This window comes from Pleurodeles waltl, chromosome 2_2, assembly GCF_031143425.1.
Source record: "Pleurodeles waltl isolate 20211129_DDA chromosome 2_2, aPleWal1.hap1.20221129, whole genome shotgun sequence".
NCBI lineage: Eukaryota > Metazoa > Chordata > Amphibia > Caudata > Salamandridae > Pleurodeles > Pleurodeles waltl.
The window spans coordinates 1,172,124,850-1,172,144,925 of record NC_090439.1 but is presented as its reverse complement, the minus strand read 5'-3'; the positions used below and the strand labels follow the sequence as shown (position 1 = coordinate 1,172,144,925).

The 20,076-nt window shown below is 46.5% G+C and overlaps 1 protein-coding gene across 1 annotated transcript in view; it reads left to right on the top strand.

The window, feature by feature from the left end:
* LOC138283039 (uncharacterized) overlaps positions 1 to 20,076 on the top strand; it is a 121,035-nt gene that overhangs the window by 70,973 nt on the left and 29,986 nt on the right. The window contains exon 7 of the mRNA XM_069221171.1: positions 11,580 to 11,654. Within this exon, the coding sequence (XP_069077272.1) occupies positions 11,580 to 11,654 (75 nt within the window). The remainder of the gene's footprint in view (positions 1 to 11,579; positions 11,655 to 20,076) is intronic.

The window sequence follows — 20,076 nt, the reverse complement described above, 5'->3', positions numbered from 1 at the left end:
CGGACCATTGAAAGGTATATGTTTGATTGGTGCATCCCCAGTTGGCATAAGTTAACCTACTTATAAGTGTGTAGTAAATGGTACCAGGATTATCTGGGGCCTGTAATTTAAATGGCTCTCATTGACTGCGCCACATTTTATGCCACTACCAGTGTGACAAGGTAAAGGATGTTTCCGAGCCTCACAGCAGCCTGGTAGAGAAGGTTTTTAACCTGCTAACTCAACATTTAAATTTATGGCAAAGTCCAAACTGTCTTTCTACATATTTGTAAGTCAAGACAGTAAAAAACCCACATTGTTGTTTTTACTGTGGAAAGACTAGTAGCTCCATTGGTGAGTATGGATTTGCACGCTGACACCTACACAGTGCTAACTTCGAAATGGGAGTACTGAAAATGATACTTCAAGGTATCAGAGTGCATTAAACAAGACTGGTTGCCCAAGTGTAGGGAAGTAGCCTCTTACTAGCATGGTTACCCCCACATTTGGCCTGTTTGTGAGTGTGTGTCAGTGTGTTTTTACTGTGTTACTGGGATCCTGCTAGCCAGGACCCCAGTGCTCATAGTTTGTGGCCTATATGTGTTCCCTGTGTGGTGCCTAACTGCCTCACTGAGGCTCTGCTAATCAGAACCTCAGTGCTTATGCTCTCTCTGCTTTAAAATGTGTCACTTTAGGCCAGTGACTACATTTACCAAATTTAAATTGGCACACTGGATCCCCCTTATAAGTCCCTAGTATGTGGTACCTATGTACCCAGGGCATTGGGGTTCCAGGAGATCCATATGGGCTGCAGCATTTCTTTTGCCACCCATAGGGAGCTCCGACAATTCTTACACAGGCCTGCCATTGCAGCCTGTGTGAAATAACGCACACGTTATTTCACAGCCATTTTCACTGCACTTAAGTAACTTATAATTCACCTATATGTCTAACCTTCACTTGCTGAAGGTTAGGTGCAAAGTTACTTAGTGTGAGAGCACCCTTGCACTAGCAAAGGTGCCCCTACATAGTTCAGGGCCATTTCCCCGGACTTTGTGAGAGCGGGGACACCATTACACGCGTGCACTACATATAAGTCAATACCTATATGTAGCTTCACAATGGTTTTTTTTTTTTTTTTTTTTCTTTCTTTTTTTTTAAAACATGTTTTTATTAGTTTTTCAAAACAAAAAGCCATACATTTCCTTGCAAATAAAGTCATTGTTACAGTTCAACATCAATTTGCGGTGTGTCATCCGGCTTTCCCCTATTAGTATCTATCTATAAACTAAACTACTAAGAACTTGTGTGCACTTCCCGGCCCGCTAAACCTGCCCGACACTGTCAATCCAACGCCACGTAAGGAGAGGCGTACAGGTGCAGCGTGGATCTATCGCCCCCGGTGATCAGAGCCCCCGACACCCCCCACACGGGAGCAGGGGGGGGGCGAAGGAACCCAGCGTAGGAGGGAAGGGGGGAGGTTGGGGGGGGGAAGAGGACAAGGCGGGAGGATCCCATGATGCAGAGCTCTGCGCTAATGTCCATTGGTCAAGTGTGCAGAACTATTGGTGCCTTGGCATGCTTGTGTTGGGAGGGGGGGGGGCGAGCCGTCAGGTCATCAGTGTTGGTGAGGTATTAATGCAAGATGTGTGTGTGCCTCCAAGTGCATTGTTATCTTTCTGCAGAGGGCTAGGCCCTCAGCCCGCTAAGTGGGCACAGCTGACTATAATTCAGGGGGGTCTTTCGTCATTTTTAGCTTCCAACCTGGAGACTAATACACCCCAGGCCTCCTCTCCCATCCGACCCAGACCCCTACGGGCTAAGTTTATTAGCAACTGATGCTCAGCGCGAGCCCAGCGTAGCGTGAGGGCAAGCCAGACTTTTAAGTCAGGCATGTTACGAGCCTTCCAGCTCATAGCTATCAGTCTTTTGTAGATTACATACGCTAAGTCTACAAACCTGTGTGAGTATTTATTTCTTTTCGTTCTTGGCCTCAGTCCAAGTAAGCAGGACCTGGGATCCATGTTCAAGTTGAGCCCCGTGATCTCCGCTAAGGTTTTAACCACCCTCTCCCAGCCCCCTCCCAGCCTCGGGCACTCCCAGACCATGTGATAGAACTGTGCTGCTGGTTTTTTGCATCTGGGGCAGGCTGGATCCGACCCGGGGAACATACGTTTGATCCTGGCCGGTGCCAGGTATGTCTGATGTAAGTAATTAAACTGTGTATATCTGAATCTAGGGTTTCTTGATACCTCTCGTGTGTGGCTCAAAGCTTTTGACCATTCTGACTCAGAGACCGGGTTGGGCAATACACTGTCCCAATTCTCCCTGACTTTCTGCAGGTTGTCACCCGGGGGTTTGTTCAGAAGCTTGTAAAGGTTTGATACTGCTTTTACTTGGGAGTCACACCTCAGCATGTGATGCAGGGTAGCTGTGATATCAGGCTCTGAGTCGACTGATGCCCATGTTTTCCTGATTGCATGACATATTGCGTGATATGCCAGGAACTGCCCACGATTAATCCCTGTGAGGGCCTGTATAGCTTCGAAGGTCATCAATTTCCCTTCCTCGAAGCAATCTCCCACTTCATTTATACCCGCCTCTAGCCAAGTTATGGGTGAAAATGAACCCGCGTCTGTCCAACCGGGGAGCCACTCCAGTGGGAGGAGTGGAGAGTAAGGAAATGCTTTACTCCCCCCTTGGACATACTTCTTCCAGTATGAATGTGCCGTTAACATCAATGGATTGGTGCATGTGCTTTTATTCTGCTTATCCAGCAGCCAGGTCAGTATTGGAGAGTCTTGAAGACGGGACTTCAGCCATATAGTTTCTGCTGAACTAGGCCTATGTAGCCAATATAAAATCCACTGCAGCTGTGCTGCCGCGGAATAGAGCTCGAAGTTTGGAGCGCCCAGTCCACCCATTGCTACCGGATGGTGCAGCGTGGTCAGTGCAACCCGCCTTCTGCCCTCACCCCACACCAGCTGTAGTAGAATAGAGTTCAGACCGATAAAAAAACTTTTGGGGATAGTGATTGGTAGGGCCGCAAAATAATACAACAGTCTAGGTAATATCAACATATTTGCTATAGCTACCTTACCCAGTGGTGAGAGTGGTAATTTATTCCAGACGCATAACGAGCTCTTTACAGAAGACACTGCTCTCCCCAGATTTCCATCCCTTAGATCTTCAGGCTTATGGTAGACATTGATCCCTGGATATTTAAATGTGTGAAAACACCATTTTAGGTGACCCGTTGGAACATTTTCTTGCCTCACAGGGGGCCAGCTGACTAGTGGGAATATACAGGATTTCCCCCAGTTAACCATTAAACCAGATAACCTTCCGAACTCAGACAGTAGCGACATCACTGGGGCCAATGCATCTTCTGCCCTGCGTACGTATATCAGGGCATCATCTGCGTATAATGATATGGAGTGGAGAGTACCATTCCTTGACACCCCCCATTCTTCTTTTTTGGCCCGGACGCGTGCAGCTAGCGGTTCCATTGCCAAGGCAAATAGGAGGGGGGAGAGCGGACAACCCTGTCTTGTTCCTCTGCAAATCGAGAAAGCCTCTGATACCACTCCTCCCGTCTTTACCCTAGCCTGCGGGGCAGTATATAAAATGCGTACCCAGTTTATGAATTTTGGGCCAAGGCCCAATAACTGCATGGTGGCGAACAGGAAGTCCCATTCTAATGTATCAAACGCTTTTTCTATATCAAGCGATATCACCGCTTCCTCGAGTGCAGTCGGGAGGGAGTCACCCATCACGCTGAGCAGCCTCCGAATGTTTAGGAAGGTGCTACGTTTCGGGATGAATCCATTCTGGTCCTCGTGTACCAGGATATGCATGTAGGGAGCTAACCTATTAGCCAGAATTTTGCCCAATATCTTACAGTCCAGGTTCAACAGTGAGAGGGGCCTGTAGGATCTGACATCAGTGGGGTCACGCCCAGGCTTTGGGAGGACCACTATCATTGCCTCTCTCATCGAAGGGGGCAGGTTTCCGTTGACCTCTGCTTCCTCGAATATTTTCAGGAGATATGTGTTAAGGTGTGTCGCAAACGTGGAGTAATATTCTGACGGCAGTCCGTCCGTCCCTGGGACTTTATTCCTAGGTAATTGTTCGAGGGCCTTGTTGAGTTCCCCCAACGTGATGGGGGCTTCTAAAGACTCCCTGTCAGTGTTTGTTAGTTGGGGCAGGGGAGAATCTGCTAGGAAGGACTCAAGCTGTTGGATGGTACATGATGTACTTTTGGTGTATAATTGTGTATAGTATTCCCTGAACGCATCATTTATATTTACCTGTGTGGTGGCTATTGCGCCTACGCCTGTAATTATCGACCCTATTGGAGGGCACCGATGGTCCTCCCGCAACAGCCACGCGAGCAGCCTACCAGATCTATCGCCTTCCGCCTGTAGTCTAGCCATGTGATGTTTGTGATCGTGTAGGCGTAATGTAGCATCAGCCTTTGCATGTTCCGCGCGCGTTTCCCTCAGAGCCGAGTATGGCGTTACATTGCAAGCAACTGCGTTTTCTAATGCCCTTAGCTTTTCCTCCAGTTTGCTAACCTCTGCATGAAGTGTACGCCTAACCCCCCATGTAGTGGAGATACAATGCCCACGGATTACCACTTTGTGTGCATCCCATTCTGTTGCCCTTAAATTTGTGGTGCCGGTGTTAGATTCCCAATACTGTTTTAGCGCTGTCCTCAGTGCATCTATGAATGCAGGGTCGTGTAATGCTTCCACTTGTAGCCTCCACGTTGGGATAGCATGGCGCCTCCTGCCCCAATCCAAAGTGATACTGAGCGGTGAGTGATCTGATAATGTCTTGGCTAGGTAGTCTGTACCGCTGACCCCCGTGCAGATCTCCTGAGTGCCCCAGAACAAATCAATCCTTGTGTGTACCTTATGAGGAGCTGAGTAAAAAGAATACTCCCTAATTTGTGGATGTTTCATACGCCATATGTCGTGAAGGCCCATATTACTGGCCCATGACAATAGTGGACGGCCGAGGAGTCTGATTGCTGTTGAATGTGTGGGGGGATTTGACCTGTCTAATGCTGGGTCTGGTGTGCAGTTAAAGTCTCCTCCCCATATAGCAGGTGATTCGGGATGCGTTAATAGCGCTGGGGTAAGTGAACTCAGGAACTCAGATAGTGCGCTGTTAGGAGCGTATACCCCTATGATTGCCAGTTGTTTGCCGTCTAGTTTGCCCTCCACCACCACATACCTGCCCTCTTTATCTATCTTGCATGAAGTTTGAGTAAAGGGGACATTCCCTGCTATCCATATGAGAACCCCCCTCGCAAATGATGAATAGGATGTACCCACTATCTGACCTCCCCATTTAGCGCGTAGATCCTGCAAGTCTGGGTCACGCAGATGAGTCTCTTGTAAGATTGCAATATGCGTGCAATGGCGTTTAAGTCTTGTGTGCACCCTTGACCTCTTACTCGGGGTCCCCAATCCCCTGACATTCCAGGTGATTATGACATATTTGTACGCTCTATGAGCAGTGGGTTGGGCCATCATTCACTTGAGGGTAAACGAATGTCCTGCCCCCCTACCCCCGGGAGGCCTCCCCCAGCCCCCGGCCCCCCACCACACCCCCCACCCGGGTCCCACACCACAGGGCGAATAGCTAATATTATGGTCAGGCCGGTAGTGCACAAACTAACGATTACCCACTTCCCCACTCCAACTGGATCCCAACCCCAACTGTGAATTTGCAACAAGCAACACACCCATAGTGGGTGTGGGTAAAGATATATCCGCATGGATATCTGCGGGGGGGCAATAATACTATCCGGATGCGGCTCATTTTAGGGGCTCGCATCCTTTTGCGGACGCAGTCCGCAGTTGTCTTAGGGCACTCCAAGGGCACGGCCCCGCAGGCCTCCCCCGTACCAAGCCACCACTCGCTCCTAGTACGGATAGAGGCGTTATCACCAGGAACAAACAAGCAAGGATACATAAGTTCAGGTGATGTTACCACCTATTTCAGGAGAAAGTCGCAATTTTAGATTCTGTGCTCCAGACTTGGAGGTTGGTCCCCACTCGGGGGGATAGTTCGGTGGTGAACATTTAAAGTATGTCTGCGGATCTGGGGGTGATCTCCGGGCCCCTCACACCCTCCGTTAGTGTAGAGTCCGAGCTGAACGAGTCCGAATCCGACCCCTCCACCGGGTGGGTCCTGAGCAACTCGAAAGAATTCTGAGTTAACAGGGGGGTTTCTTTGAGGGCTCTTGCTCTCTCTTCCGCCGCCTGCTCCTCCGTGGGCTGGCCCCTGGTATGTTTCTTGGAACGTTTCCTTTGTTTCGTCGTTGTCCAGTTTGCATCCCCCCCAGCCTCCCCGCGTGGCTGGGCTACACCTTTAGCATGCATCCACGTCCAGGCATCTTCTGGTGAGGTGAACAGGTGAGTGCGTTCCTCTAAAATTACACGTAATTTGGCGGGGAACATTAGTGCATATTTTATGTCATACTCCCGGAGGCGTTGTTTGACTTGGTTAAAGGAGTTACGTTGCCTTTGTACTTCCTGGGTGAAGTCTGGATAAGCATGCACTCTCGAGTCCTCATAGCTGTATGGGCCTTTGCTGCGGAACCGTTGGAGTATGGTATCCCGATCCCTGAAATTCAGAATTCTGGCTATCAGTGGTCTCGGAGGTTGGCCCGGTGCTGGAGGGCGTCCTGGTATTCTATATGCTCTCTCCACCGAGAAAAATTTGGATGGAGAGCCATTCAAAACCTCCCTGATTAACCATTGTTCCAGCAGAAGCTCCGAGCTTTGATCCAGCGTCTTTTCAGGAAAGCCAAGAAACCGAACATTGTTGCGGTGGGATCTGCCCTCCGCCTCCTCTGTTCTTCTCTGCAGTGACTTAACTTCTGCATTCAGGCGGAGAATTTGTTTTTGATTCTCCTCGACCTTTGGGGTCAGCGCACTTATTGCCTCCTCCGTTGACTTCACTTTATCAGATAGTTTGCCGTGATCTACCCTGAGGATGTTTAAGTCTTGCGATACCGTATCTATCCTGGTTTCCAACGATGTTTTGGTGTCCATGATTGCTTGTAACACTTTCTCAAATTGTGAGGAGTGAGTCATGAGTGTGGACTCCAGCGACTGCAAGGAGGGCGTATGCTGCTGGTCTCCAGGTGCCTGACCCTGCGCGTTCCGATCCTGATTCTTTGCTGATTTAGACCTCCCGGCCATTTTGACTTGTCTATCGCGACCTGGTGCCTCCTGAACTCTGGCAATCGCTTTCGTACTCTAGGCCGCGATAGCGAATAAGGCGCGCTCTTCTCCTCAGGGCCACAATTTTTGCGGTCTCAGGCCTCCTGGTGGATTTTTAAGTGAGTTCACGGGCAATCAGGCCAGCCAGCACCACACGAGGTCAGCAATCAGTACCCAGCTCCAGTCCCTCTTCGGCACGCAGAAGAGGAGTGGGGCCCACAGTTTTGATGACTCACGGGCTCGCTCAGTACTTTCATCGCCTCATATAACATCCGGAGTATTCAGGGGCCATTTCCCAGCCCGCACTTGTAGTAGGTTACCCCCAAGCCTGCTGTTGCTTTCCTACAGGGCTCCCTGCAGGGGGAGGCACGACACCCCGCTCCTTCACTCCTCCACCTCAGTCCGGGGCCCCCGTGCGCCGGCCCCCCCCCGCTGCTGTCTCACGAGGCCCCCCTCACCCGATATAGGGGGGGGAGGGGAGGAAGCCTACGGCGAACGAATAGTTAGCGGGGGGGGCACCCAGCGCGGGATTCATCCAATGTTGGGCTTCACGCCCTCACGAGGTGGGCCGCATCAGCTCCGCGCACCCACCTCTCTGCCCGGCTCCAGGGCCTCGTCCAGCCCGGCGCGGGCAGCAAAATGGCGGCCGCGGCACTCCGGCCCGATTCACTTGCCGGTTAGTCCTCCGCGCGGCCGCCCAACGATCACGGAGCCGGCATTGGGGCGAGAACGACCCACAGGACAGGTCCCGCCACAAGAGGTGCGGGAGCGGCGCCCCCGGAGTGCCCCGCAAGTTCTTCTTGGGCGAACCCGAGAGGAGCGCCGATTCAAGCGTCTCTCCCGGTCGCCATCTTGGCTCCGCCCCCATGTAGCTTCACAATGGTAACTCCGAAAATGGCCATGTGACATGTCTAAGATCATGGAATTGTCCCCCCATTCCAAATCTGGTATTGGGAAACCAATTCCATGCATCCTGGGGGCTCCACCATGGACCCCCAGTACTGCTGAACCAGCTCTCTGAGGCTTGCACTGCAGCTAAAGCTGCTGCCACCTCACAGACTGGGTTCTGCCCTCCTGGGGTCTGGGCAGCCCAGTCCCAGAAAGACAGAACAAAGCATTTCCTCTGAGAGCAGGGTGTTACACCCTCTCCCTTTGGAAATAGGTGTTAGAGGCTGGGGAGCGGTAGCCTCCCCCAGCTTCTGGAAATGCTTTGAAGGGCATAGATGGTGCCCTCCTTGCATAAGCCAGTCTACACCGGTTCGGGGACCCCTTCTCCCCTGCTCTGGCAGAAACTGGACTAAGGAAAGGGGAGTGACCACTCCCCTGTCCATCACCAACCCAGGGGTGGTGCCCAGAGCTCCTCCAGTGTGTCCCAGACTTTAGCCATCTTGCTTTGCAAGGTGTGGGGGCCCTCTGGAGGCCTCTGAGTGGCCAGTGCCAGCAGGTGACATCAGAGACCCCTCCTGATAGGTCCATACCTGGTTAGGTAGCCAATACCCCTCTCAGGGCTATTTAGGGTCTCTCCTGTGGGCTCTCTGCAGGTTCTGCTTGCAAATTTCCTTCAGGTATCCTCTGTAACAACTTCAGACTCTTCTGACCTTGGATCAACCGCAGCCTGCTCCAAGACACACTGTAACTGCAACAAAGTGTCTACAAGAGACACTTTTCTTCAGCAACCTCCGCTCCAAGTCAGCAACTGCAACAGTTTCCACAGTGTGCATGCTCTGGGGACTCCCTGTCTTCATCCAGCACCAGAAGGACCAAAGAAAACTCCTGTGGAGTGACGGAGTCACTCCCCTGCTCCAAGCAGGCACCTTCCAAGGTGACGACCGGAACCCTGGGACTCCACTCAATGCATGCTCCTAAGGACACAGAGGGTGAACATCATCGACATAGACTGTCCTGAGGTCCTGCTCACGCAATTTGGAGGAGGTAAGACCTTGTCTTCCCTGAGAACGAAGGTACCCATGTGTTTTATGTGTTCTTCGCCCCCTCAGTCCTCTGTGCACTCTTTGCAAAATTATTTCATGCACAGCCTGGCCCAGGTCCCCAGCACTCCTCTCTGTGACGCTCAACTCGCTGAGTTTCTCTCCGCCGGCGTGGGACCTTCTTTTGTTGTGCTGCATCAACTGCATTTTGCACCTCCTTTGAACCCAGATCTTGTGGCTTCTGGGGATGCTGACTGGCATCCCGAGGAATCTCTACAGTGCTGAGAGCCTCCACTTCCTCCTCGCACAGAGTTCAAGCCCCCAGGTCCCTCCTGGGTCCATCCAGCACCATTTTGATGAAAAATGTATTTTTGTTATAGCCAAGGCTTGTTGGTGCCTTCCAACACGAAATCTCATTTGCAACGATCTTCACACGGTGGGACATCTTTTGCATCATGCAAGAACCCGCTGGCATCTTCCTAGGGTGCATTTCTGCAGTCTTCTACTAACTGGGGACTCTTCTTTTGCACCATCTTCTGGGTTGGCAGGGGCTCCTGTCCTTCCTGGAACTTCTTTCGACTTCTGGACTTGGTCCCCTTCCTTTGCAGGTCTTCAGGTCCAATAATCCAGCAGTTGTTTTATGCAGATTTGGTCGGCTGCTGCAAAATCCCCAAAACGAGGTGTAGTGTGTCCTAAGGAAACATGCAGTACTTTACTCCTGCTTTTCTGGGCTCTGGGGTGGGGTAATTTACTTACCTTTACTGTATTCTTACACTCCCAGCGATTCTGCACACACTACACTTGTCTAGGGGGGGATTTGGGATTCTCATTCCACTTTTTTAGTATATGGTTTGTGTTGCCCCTAGATCTATTTTCTCCCATTGCATCCTTAGGATTTCCTACTGTTTGCATTGTTCTATGACTATTTACGTGTCTAATTTTGGTGTCTAGTGTATATATTGTGTATAATGCTTACCTCCAGAAGGAGTATTGTCTCTAAGATAATTTTGGTACTGTGTCACCCAAATAAATACTTTTATTTTTGGTAACACTGAGTATTGTCTTTACTTGTGCATAAGTACTGTGTAACTATAAGTGGCATTGCATGAGCTTTGCATGTCTCCTAGTTCAGCCTAAGCTGCTCTGCTATAGCTACCTCTATCAGCCTAAGCTGCTAGAACACTACTACATTCACTAACAAGGGATAACTGGACCTGGTATAAGGTGTAAGTGCCCAAGGGACCCACTACAAACCAGGCCAGCCCCCTACGCCAAGTCAAATGTAATGTCCCTAATTCACACATTAAAGTGTACAAATAAGTGATGCATGGAAGCCTTAGATTGATCTCAGCCACTGGTATCCACTCGGGCTTCATCCATCATTACTTTGCATACCTTAGTTTGGAGCCAGCTATATGGAAATCAGTCTTGACCCTGTTCCTCATGGGAACAGCCCAGCCTGAACTGCCAGGCCAGGTCCTCCTTGAAACGGTACACAAGAACCCACAACTGGTTTCACCCTAGCTAGGGCTCATTAGCCACATGCAGCTTGTTTGCAGTGACACAATGACTATCTGTCCCACCAAACACAGCAGCAAAGAATTTGAGCAAGACATGGCAGCAATGACCAGTTGGTTGAGTCCATCCCAGGCAAATGAGAGCTGAAGTTCAGTAGCAGTCTCCAATGCTGCACAGGACTGTCCCAAAGGACGGGTGATGATATGGAATGTTGTCATCACAATGGAGTTTAAGATTTAAGAGTGGGGATCAGACTCCATGGACGGAGGAAACAAATCATGGTTTTGCTTTGATCTGAAGGAGACGGAGGCAGGCATCTTACTGAAACCAGATCAGAGGCTTCTTGCTTAATCTGCTTCTATTGATGTATTTTTGTTAAATAGCTGTGTTGCCATTTCCCTCAGAAATGTTTACATTGTAGTGTTGATGGCCCACACATTGACGGGAGTGGCATCACTTACACAGTACAGGCAAATTACGGCTTCACAGATTCATTGCACCAGTTGTGTACTTGTAGGACACTCATAGCTAATGCTTTAACATGTATGAGACAGTGGAACATTCAGCAGTCCACGTCTACTGCTCAATGGGGAAGCAATCACTTGTATCTTTCTTGTTGTGATCTGTACCCTTTCAATGCTCGGTGACACCTGATAGTCAAAGACTAAAGACAAGATACTTGCCATTCACTGAGCTCATGCTACTATCTGGTTCCTTGGGCTACCAGTTCAGGGTCAGGAGGTATAACCTCTCACCAAAGTTGGCCATCTTTACTTTAGTTCATTGTACCCTAGAGGAATAGCTTGACAAGAAGTAAATGTTGACCAATGAATGTGTTAACACAGTTGAAGCATAAATGTCTATAATTCCCATGCATTATTTGGAATAACAGCCACCTTCATTTTTGAAACAGGTATCTTTGATCTGCCAACAGGATCTGAAACAACAGTTGGTGTTGATCCAGTTTTCGGCACAGTAGGAATTGGAGGTAATATAGGAGACGTCCATGTAGAGTTATTAACTTTCCCAGATCAAATACACCCAGTGTTCAAGGCGGTTACAGTCGGTATGAAAACATCTATCTTGAGGCCTTCAAACATGCTCTGAATCCCCTAACGCACCTTAACATCAGGTAAATCATTTTGATATTGTAACTTCCTCTCTCCAACGACTGCTTGTACCATCAACACTCTACTCTCCCACACCTGCCACAAATTCTGCCCGCTTAGCTGATAACTTTGCCTCAAGTTTCTCTTCAAGGATCTCAAACATCAGAATGAGTCTAGTCAAATCTGCCCCCTTCATCCTAAAGTTCTTCTATTCTTCTAAACCTTTCTGCCACACTCTTCTCCCTATCTCATAAATCCGCCACTGAGTATATTTCCATTCTCAAATCATTTAACCACTCATGGGCATCATCTAACCCCTTCATCTCTCAGACCATCCAACCGCTAACCCTGTCCTTGATTGTTCTTACCTGCCTGAAATCTGTCTTTACTCTTTCAGTGCAGGCACCTATGCCCGTCGTTGACATTGCTGTTAATCCTGCAACATATACAATGAGATACAGCTGCCCCTACATTCTTGTTTATTCTCTTGTCTCTCTGTTCTCATTGTTCTGTAAAGCTCTCTAACTGCTAGTTTTTAATCATGTTACTTCCTTCCTTTCTACTAATAATCTGCTAGACTCAATCTGCATCCAGGGGTTTGCACGCCTCAGAAACTTCTCTTAGCCATGTATCGTACTTTAAAACCTCAGCTCGACTTAATTACGCCTCTTCTGATCTCAAACCCATTGGCCTCTCTGTGGCTTTTGATTCTGCTGGTCACCTGACACTATTAACTACACTATCAAACCTGTGACCACATGATCTGCTTCCATCTAGTTCTCATCCTACCTCTGTGACCAAGGCTATTATGTCGAAACGCGTTGGCCTTGTCATCCCTCGGTGTCACAAGAAGTAAATAACCTTTGACACTGCTCCAGTGTGCCACTCATTCCTTGGTTTGAAGAATTTGGAGGTGGTCTGACCAAGAGTGAGAACTGGCATTTTGAAAGCACGCTGCTTTCACAGACCGCTTTGGCGGGAAATATTTCACTTAACAAAATAGAAATTCACCTGTTATAGTTATAGTTATCTCAAGTAATTATAACTTGTGCCCTAAATACACATATATATTTCTTATATAAATATATATATTTCTTAAAACATTACAGCAATAAAGTATTTTAAATTTAAATATTAACAGTAAAATAATTTACAAAAATGGACATAAATATGCTCAACAAAAAAGCAACCTAATTAAAGTTATAAGAAATACTAAGATTAGTTCTATTTATTTATACTGTAAACTACATGTATTAAATATTTTCAACATAATCTAATTATATTTTAATAATTTTCAGAAACAATGTGAGAAACCAAGAAATCAAAAAAATAATTTAAACACTGTATATTTCAAAATATTAGCTAAACTAATAAAGTAAATATAAAAAATATAAAAAATATAAAAACATTACTCTTGTAAAATATAATCCATTTTCAACCTAAAATATTTTCAAATAAATACAAAATAAAATATAACTATGAAAAATATTAAAAATCCACTCTAAGCAACAGCAGGAAAAGATTTGGACTTTGGTGGGGGCTGGGGGCGGCGGGCTGGGGGATTAGATTTACTATCCCTGCTTCAGTCTAAGCAAAAGTAGGGAAAGCACTGAACATTGGAGGGGTTAGATTTACTATTCCCAGTCCAGTCTAAGCAACAGTAGGGAAAGCATTGAACATCGGAGGGGTTAGATTTACTATTCTGTCTCCAGTCTGAGCAACAGTAGAGGAAATCGTTGAACATCGGAGTGGTTAGATTTACTATTCTGTCTCCAGTCTAAGCAACAGTAGGGAAAGCATTGAACATCGGAGGGGTTAGATTTACTATTCTGTCTCCAGTCTGAGCAACAGTAGGGAAAGCATTGAACATCGGAGGGGTTAGATTTACTATTCTGTCTCCAGTCTGAGCAACAGTAGGGAAAGCATTGAACATGAGAGGGGTTAGATTTACTATTCTGTCTCCAGTCTAAGCAACAGTAGGGAAAGCGTTGAACATCGGAGGGGTCAGATTTACTATTTTGTCTCCAGTCTATGCAACAGTAGGGAAAGCGTTGAACATTGGAGGGATTAGATTTACTATTCCCACTCCAGTCTAAGCAACAGTAGGGAAAGCATTGAACATTGGAGGGGTTAGATTTACTATTCTGTCTCCAGTCTAAGCAACAGTAGGGAAAGCGTTGAACATCGGAGGGGTCAGATTTACAATTTTGTCTCCAGTCTATGCAACAGTAGGGAAAGCGTTGAACATTGGAGGGATTAGATTAACTATTCCCACTCCAGTCTAAGCAACAGTAGGGAAAGCATTGAACATCTGAGGGGTTAGATTTACTATTCTGTCACCAGTCTAAGCAACAGTAGGTAAAGCGTTGAACATCGGAGAGGTCAGATTTACTATTTTGTCTCCAGTCTATGCAACAGTAGGGAAAGCGTTGAACATTGGAGGGATTAGATTTACTACACACACTCCAGTCTAAGCAACAGTAGGGAAAGCTTTGAACATCGGAGGGGTTAGATTTACTATTCCCACTCCAGTCTAAGTAACAGTAGGGAAAGCATTGAACATCGGAGGGGTTAGATTTACTATTCTGTCTCCAGTCTAAGCAACAGTAGGGAAAGCATTGAACATCGGAGGGGTTAGATTTACTATTCTGTCTCACGTCTATGCAACAGTAGGGAAAGCGTTGAATATTGGAGTGATTAAATTTAGTATTCCTGCTTCATTTTAATCAACAGTAGGGACCGTATTGAAGTCAGAGGGTTACATATATTAACACAAGTAGTAATATTTTACAAAACAGAGGTCTAAAACTAATTAAAAAATAATAATTATAGTACATAGAAAAGAAATACTTTATTATTTACCCACATATGAAAAACATGTAAAGTATTTAAAAAATAAAGAAAGACTTATAATAAAATTCACTTCCCTAACGGCAAATAATTCCAAAATGTTAAAATAAAAACGTAATTATTTAATTTAAAACAATGACATTTCAAACTTTTGGCTTGTCACTTTACATTTGGGTTTTCCAACTTTTGCATTTTGAAATTCTGGGAGAGGATGTGGCGTGATAGCCACAGCTGCACACTTTGGAGCTGAGGAATCAGGTTCCAGTCTCTGCATCGGCTCAGTTTCTTGTGGTGCTGAGCACATCACATAATCTCCCCATATCTGAAAAAAAGTTTCCTTGTGTAATGTAATTGGTGCTCATGTAAAGAGCTCCAATACCTTTGGTCAAGTACGCGCGATCTAAAAACTGAAAAAAAACTAGATTTCTAGTATTAGTCCCAAGCGACATTTGTTTTTGAAGGGACACTGCTAAGTCACCAGCTTCTTGGATGGGCTGCTCTGATATCCTGAAGGTGGTATATTGGAACAAACACAGGAAAACCTAAATCCTGATTAATGTGAAACCTGGAGCAAACAGACAACAGAAAGATACTTTATCAGGTCAACTTTCTCTTTACAATGTTTTCTAGAGGATTGAGATTGCATTACCCCTGTTCGCATTGCAGAAGTAATCACTGCCATGAGAACATGAAATGTAAAATCCCTGACTTCCAAGAGCTAATAAATCAAACATCCTTGAAGTATGGAAACAGCTAAAGTACTTCAAAATGCCAGTCTCCAGCTGAGCTCTTCAGGTGCAGCAAATTAAATCACATTTTCTTATATTCGTGTATGCACCAACAGCGACAAAGACATCTTTAAAATGTGCCTAAATACTATTCAAGCGTGAGGAAAGGCAGAACATGGCTTCACTTTTCATTGAAAATCATAACCTGATCCTTTTGCCATTGCTGCTTCATGGGGGGTTGCCTATATCAATCTATGTCTTTGTTCCTTATTGGTGTTTGCATAGAGTGGCCATAGTCAGATGGATAGTGGGCTGCTTTCCATAAGGGAATAGAAGAGAGAGCTATGTTAGGGCATCATTTAGAAATGGGCTGTAATAGGACTTCTACCTCTAGTCTGCAGATGTTACTTCAACCACCCTCTACTCTACGCAACAATAAAAACAAGTTTGGGGGATCTCCGGTCTCCCAGTATCATTTAGAGTTCAGGGATAGCGGGTCCCCAAGAATCATTTAGAATTCAGGTTTTCAGAGGGAAAAGGGTCTCCCAGCATTATTTAGAGTTCGGGGTATATCGGGTCACCTAGCATTGTTTAAAGTTTGAGGATAGTGGGTCTCTCCTTACAATTAGAATTTGTAAGATAGTGGATCTCCCAGCATCACTTAGAGTTTGGGGGATAGCAGATCTCCCAGCGTCATTTAGAATCTGTAGATAGAGGGTACTCCCAATCATTTAGAGTTCAGGTGATAGCAGATCTCCCAACATCATTTAGCATTCAGATGATAGCGGGTCTCCCTGCATCATTTTGAGTTCAGGGATAGTGGGTCTCCCAGCATCATTTATCATTAGGGGGATAGCGGCTCTCCCAGCATCATTTAGAGTTTGGGAGATCACATGTCTCCCCTCATCATGTAGAGTTTGGGGGATAGCAGATCTCCCAGCATCATTTAGAGCTTGGGGGATCGTGGGTCTGTCAGCATCATTTAAAGTTCAGGATAGCAAGTATCCCAGCATCATTTAGAGTTCGGGGGGATAGTGGGTCTCCCAGCATCATTTAAAGTTTGGGGGATCATGGGTCTCACAGCATCATTTAGAGTTAGGGGGATCGCGGGTCTCATCGCATCATTTAGAGTTCATGGGTAGTAGGTCTCCCAGCATCATTTCAAGTTTGGGAGTTAGCGGGTCTCCCAGTATCATATGCAGTTCAGGGATAGCAGTTCCCCTGGCATCATTTCGAGTTTGAGGATAGCTGGTTTCTCAACATCATTTAGAGTTTGGGGATAGGTGGTCTCCCAGCATCATTTAGAGTTTGGGTATTGCGGGTCTCCCAGCATCTTTTAGAGTTCAGGGGTAGATGGTCTCCGGTCATCATTTAGAGTTCCGGGATAGCAGGTCCCCAAGCATAATTTAGAATTCGGGGAATAGTGGGTCACCCAGCATCATTCAGAGTTTGAGGGATAGCGGGATTCCCAGCATCATTTAGAGTTTGGGGGATAGCGGATCTCTCAGCATCATTTAGAGTTTAGGGATAGTGGGTACTTTCAATCATTTAGAGTTCAGGTGACAGTGGATCTCCCAACATCATTTAGAGTTCAGGAATAGCTGGTCTTCCAGCATTATTTAAGGTTCAGAGGGAAAAGGGTCTCCCAGCATCATTTAGAGTTTGAGGGTAGAGGGTCTCTCCTTACATTTAGAATTTGCAAGATAGTGGATCTCCCAGCGTCATTTAGAGTCTAGGGGATAGCGGATCTCCAAGCATCATTTAGAGTTTGGGGGTAGCAGGTACTTCAAATCATTTAGAGTTCAGGTGATAGCGGATCTCCCAACATCATTGAGCATTCGGGTGATAGCGGGTCTCCTGGCATCATTTAGCGTTTGGGGGATAGCCGGTCTCTCAACACCATTTAGAGTTCGAGATAGTGGGTCTCCCAGCATCATTTAACTTTAGGGGGATAGCGGGTCTTCCAGCATCATTTAGAGTTTGGGAGATCACAGGTCTTCCAGAACCATTTAGAGTTTGGGGGATCGTGGGTCTAACAGCATCATTTAAAGTTTGGGGTAACGAGTCTCCCAGCATCATTGAGAGTTCGGAGGATAGTGGGTATCCCAGCATCATTCAGAGTTTGGGGGATCGTGGGTCTCCCACCATCATTTAGAGTTCATGGGTAGTAGGTCTCCCAGCATCATTTCAAGTTTGAAGGTTAGCGGGTCTCCCATCATCATTTACAGCTCAGGAATACCGGTTCTCCCAGCATCATTTACAGTTGGGGGATAGGTGGTCTCCCAGCATCATTTAGAGTTTGGGGATTGCGGGTCTCCCAGCATCTTTTAGAGTTCAGGGTTGAAGAGTCTCTGAGCATCATTTTGAGTTTGGGGAATAGAGGTTCTCCCAGCTTCATTTAGAGTTTGGGGGATAGTGAGTACCTCACAACCATTTAGAGTTTGGAGAATGGTGGATCTCCCAGCATCATTTAGAGTTCATAAAGTAGCAGGTCTCCCAGCATCATTTAGATTTCGGGGGTAGTGGGTCATCTGATAATGGTTGTTTGGATAGGGATTTTTGTGATGGGTGATGAGGTTAGATGTCCTTGCTCATTTCACACGGTGTGGCCTTCAGAGGTACTAGAGCAGGTTTGGGAAGGGCCGCAGTAGAGTTCTGCCCCAGAAATTTTGTGAGATGCCAGATCTAAAGTCCGGAATCGAAGGTCTGAGTTTTCTAAGATGTCAGAGTTGGGCGGAGCTGTCTTGACCAGCTTTGAGATTTATCACTTTTTGAATTGGGGGTAGTGAATGTTTAGATTATAGGAGAATGATTTCTTTAAAAAAAAAATCATTTTAAAAGCAAGAGAAAGCACTCCTCCAGTTAATAAGTTCTTCCACAATTCTGTGTCAATTTTAATCTTAAGGTTGAGATTTTTAAGCGTAGATGGCAACTGTCAGCATAATGATGGTTGCAATTCCTTCTTGACCAAGTACTTCTATGTAAACGAGAAACAGAAAGGGTCTTCTCAGGCAGACCCAGTAATTAATGTATGTGTGTGTATGTGCTCCTCACCTCGTAAGGCAATGGTGGAAATTTAACATTCCCCCTGGCAAAGCCAGAACTCTTTTGCTAAAAAGTCTTCCGCCAACACTCCAGGAACACTTCTCAGAATAGGCTCAGTACCTCCTGACCAACCATGCAATGGTGAAATGATGAACTGGTCAGAATATTTTATTTTTGTGTTGCTACGGGAACAGTCATATTGTCATGTGGGACCAGGGTATTAGAGACAGCCTTAGAGGCCACCACCTGAATATGGAAGGAAGCCAAGGAGGCCACCCCTGAATAAGGAAGGAAGGAAGCCAAGGAAGCCACTCCTGAATAAGGAAGGAAGGCAAGTAGGCCACCCCCTGAATAAGGAAGGAAGCCAAGGAGGCCAACCCCTGAATGAGGAAGGAAGCCAAGGAGGCCACCCCCTGAATAAGAAAGGAAGCCAAGGAGGCCACCCCCTGAATATGGAAGGAAGCCAAGGAGGCCACCCCCTTAATAAGAAAGGAAGCCAGGGAAGCCACCCCTGAATAAGGAAGGAAGCCATGGAGGCCATCCCCTGCATAAGGAAGGAAGCCAAGGAGGCCACCCCCTGAATAAGGAAGCCATGTGAGACCTGAAAGGCAGAAAGCTGATTCCCATAGCAGAGATATGGGGCATTTGGTTAAATGTCACCTCCTCCCAGAGTAAGGGAACTGAGTGGCGGCCAGACAAGGCGTCCTCCAATTTTGTCTACTGCCAGCCTTTAACTGAGGCCCTCAGTGTCTGTCTCCCTGGCTTTTGGTTGATGCTCATTGGAGCCTGCCCCAACACTAGAGGCCGCTGCCTAGGATATGCCCAGGCAGGAAGACTCGGGCGCACAAGCCTCAGTACCCTTAATCCTGGATTACTGTCTCTAGCTGCCTCTCCTACCCCTTCTCTCCCTTCCCCTCTTCTTCTCTTTGGCTCTCTCACATTATCTTTTTCTTTCTCTTCCTTTCTCTCTCTCTGTCACCTCCCACCGCTCTTGCTCTCCTATGTCTCCTCCATCTTTATCTCAGCTAAACGTTGTATCTTCTTCTCTTTGGGGTATTCACAGAGGCATTCTGGGGTAAGTAAAATAGTACTCCTATAGTACCACTTTACCATACTGTTACTTGACTTTTTGAATTACTTTTTGAATTACCCCCCCAAAACAATTAAAAATTGTGATAAAAAGTGTACATTCAGAGAACCTTCTTATATGTTAGTACAGATGGAGAGGAGTGTGCTGACTTTGCACTTTTACTAACAGGGAGATGTACTTTTCAGGCTGGTTAGGAGAGAGAGGTAAGAGTATGTGAAGAGTACTCTGGTAATACTATTTCCTGTACTCATAAATGCTTTTGTTAATTGACACCTTTCTGCCTCTGCTCTCTCTCTTTTTTGTGTGTCAATTATTTTATTGGTATAAATTAAGTACCAACAAAGAAATATCAGCAAATTCAATTATATGCACGTCCAGCAGAAATCCAAAGTAAGACACAAATGCTGTTTGCAATACATGCATCTATACCAAACGTTACGAAAATATAGGAAAGGAAGAAAAAAGATGGATAGGAGTGAGAAAATAAGCTATAGAAGGAGAGAAGAAAAGAAAGGAAAAAGGACAGGAGGAAAAAGAAGGGAGGAAAGACAAAACTGCTGCTCTCTCTCTCAAGGGTTCTTTCTCTCC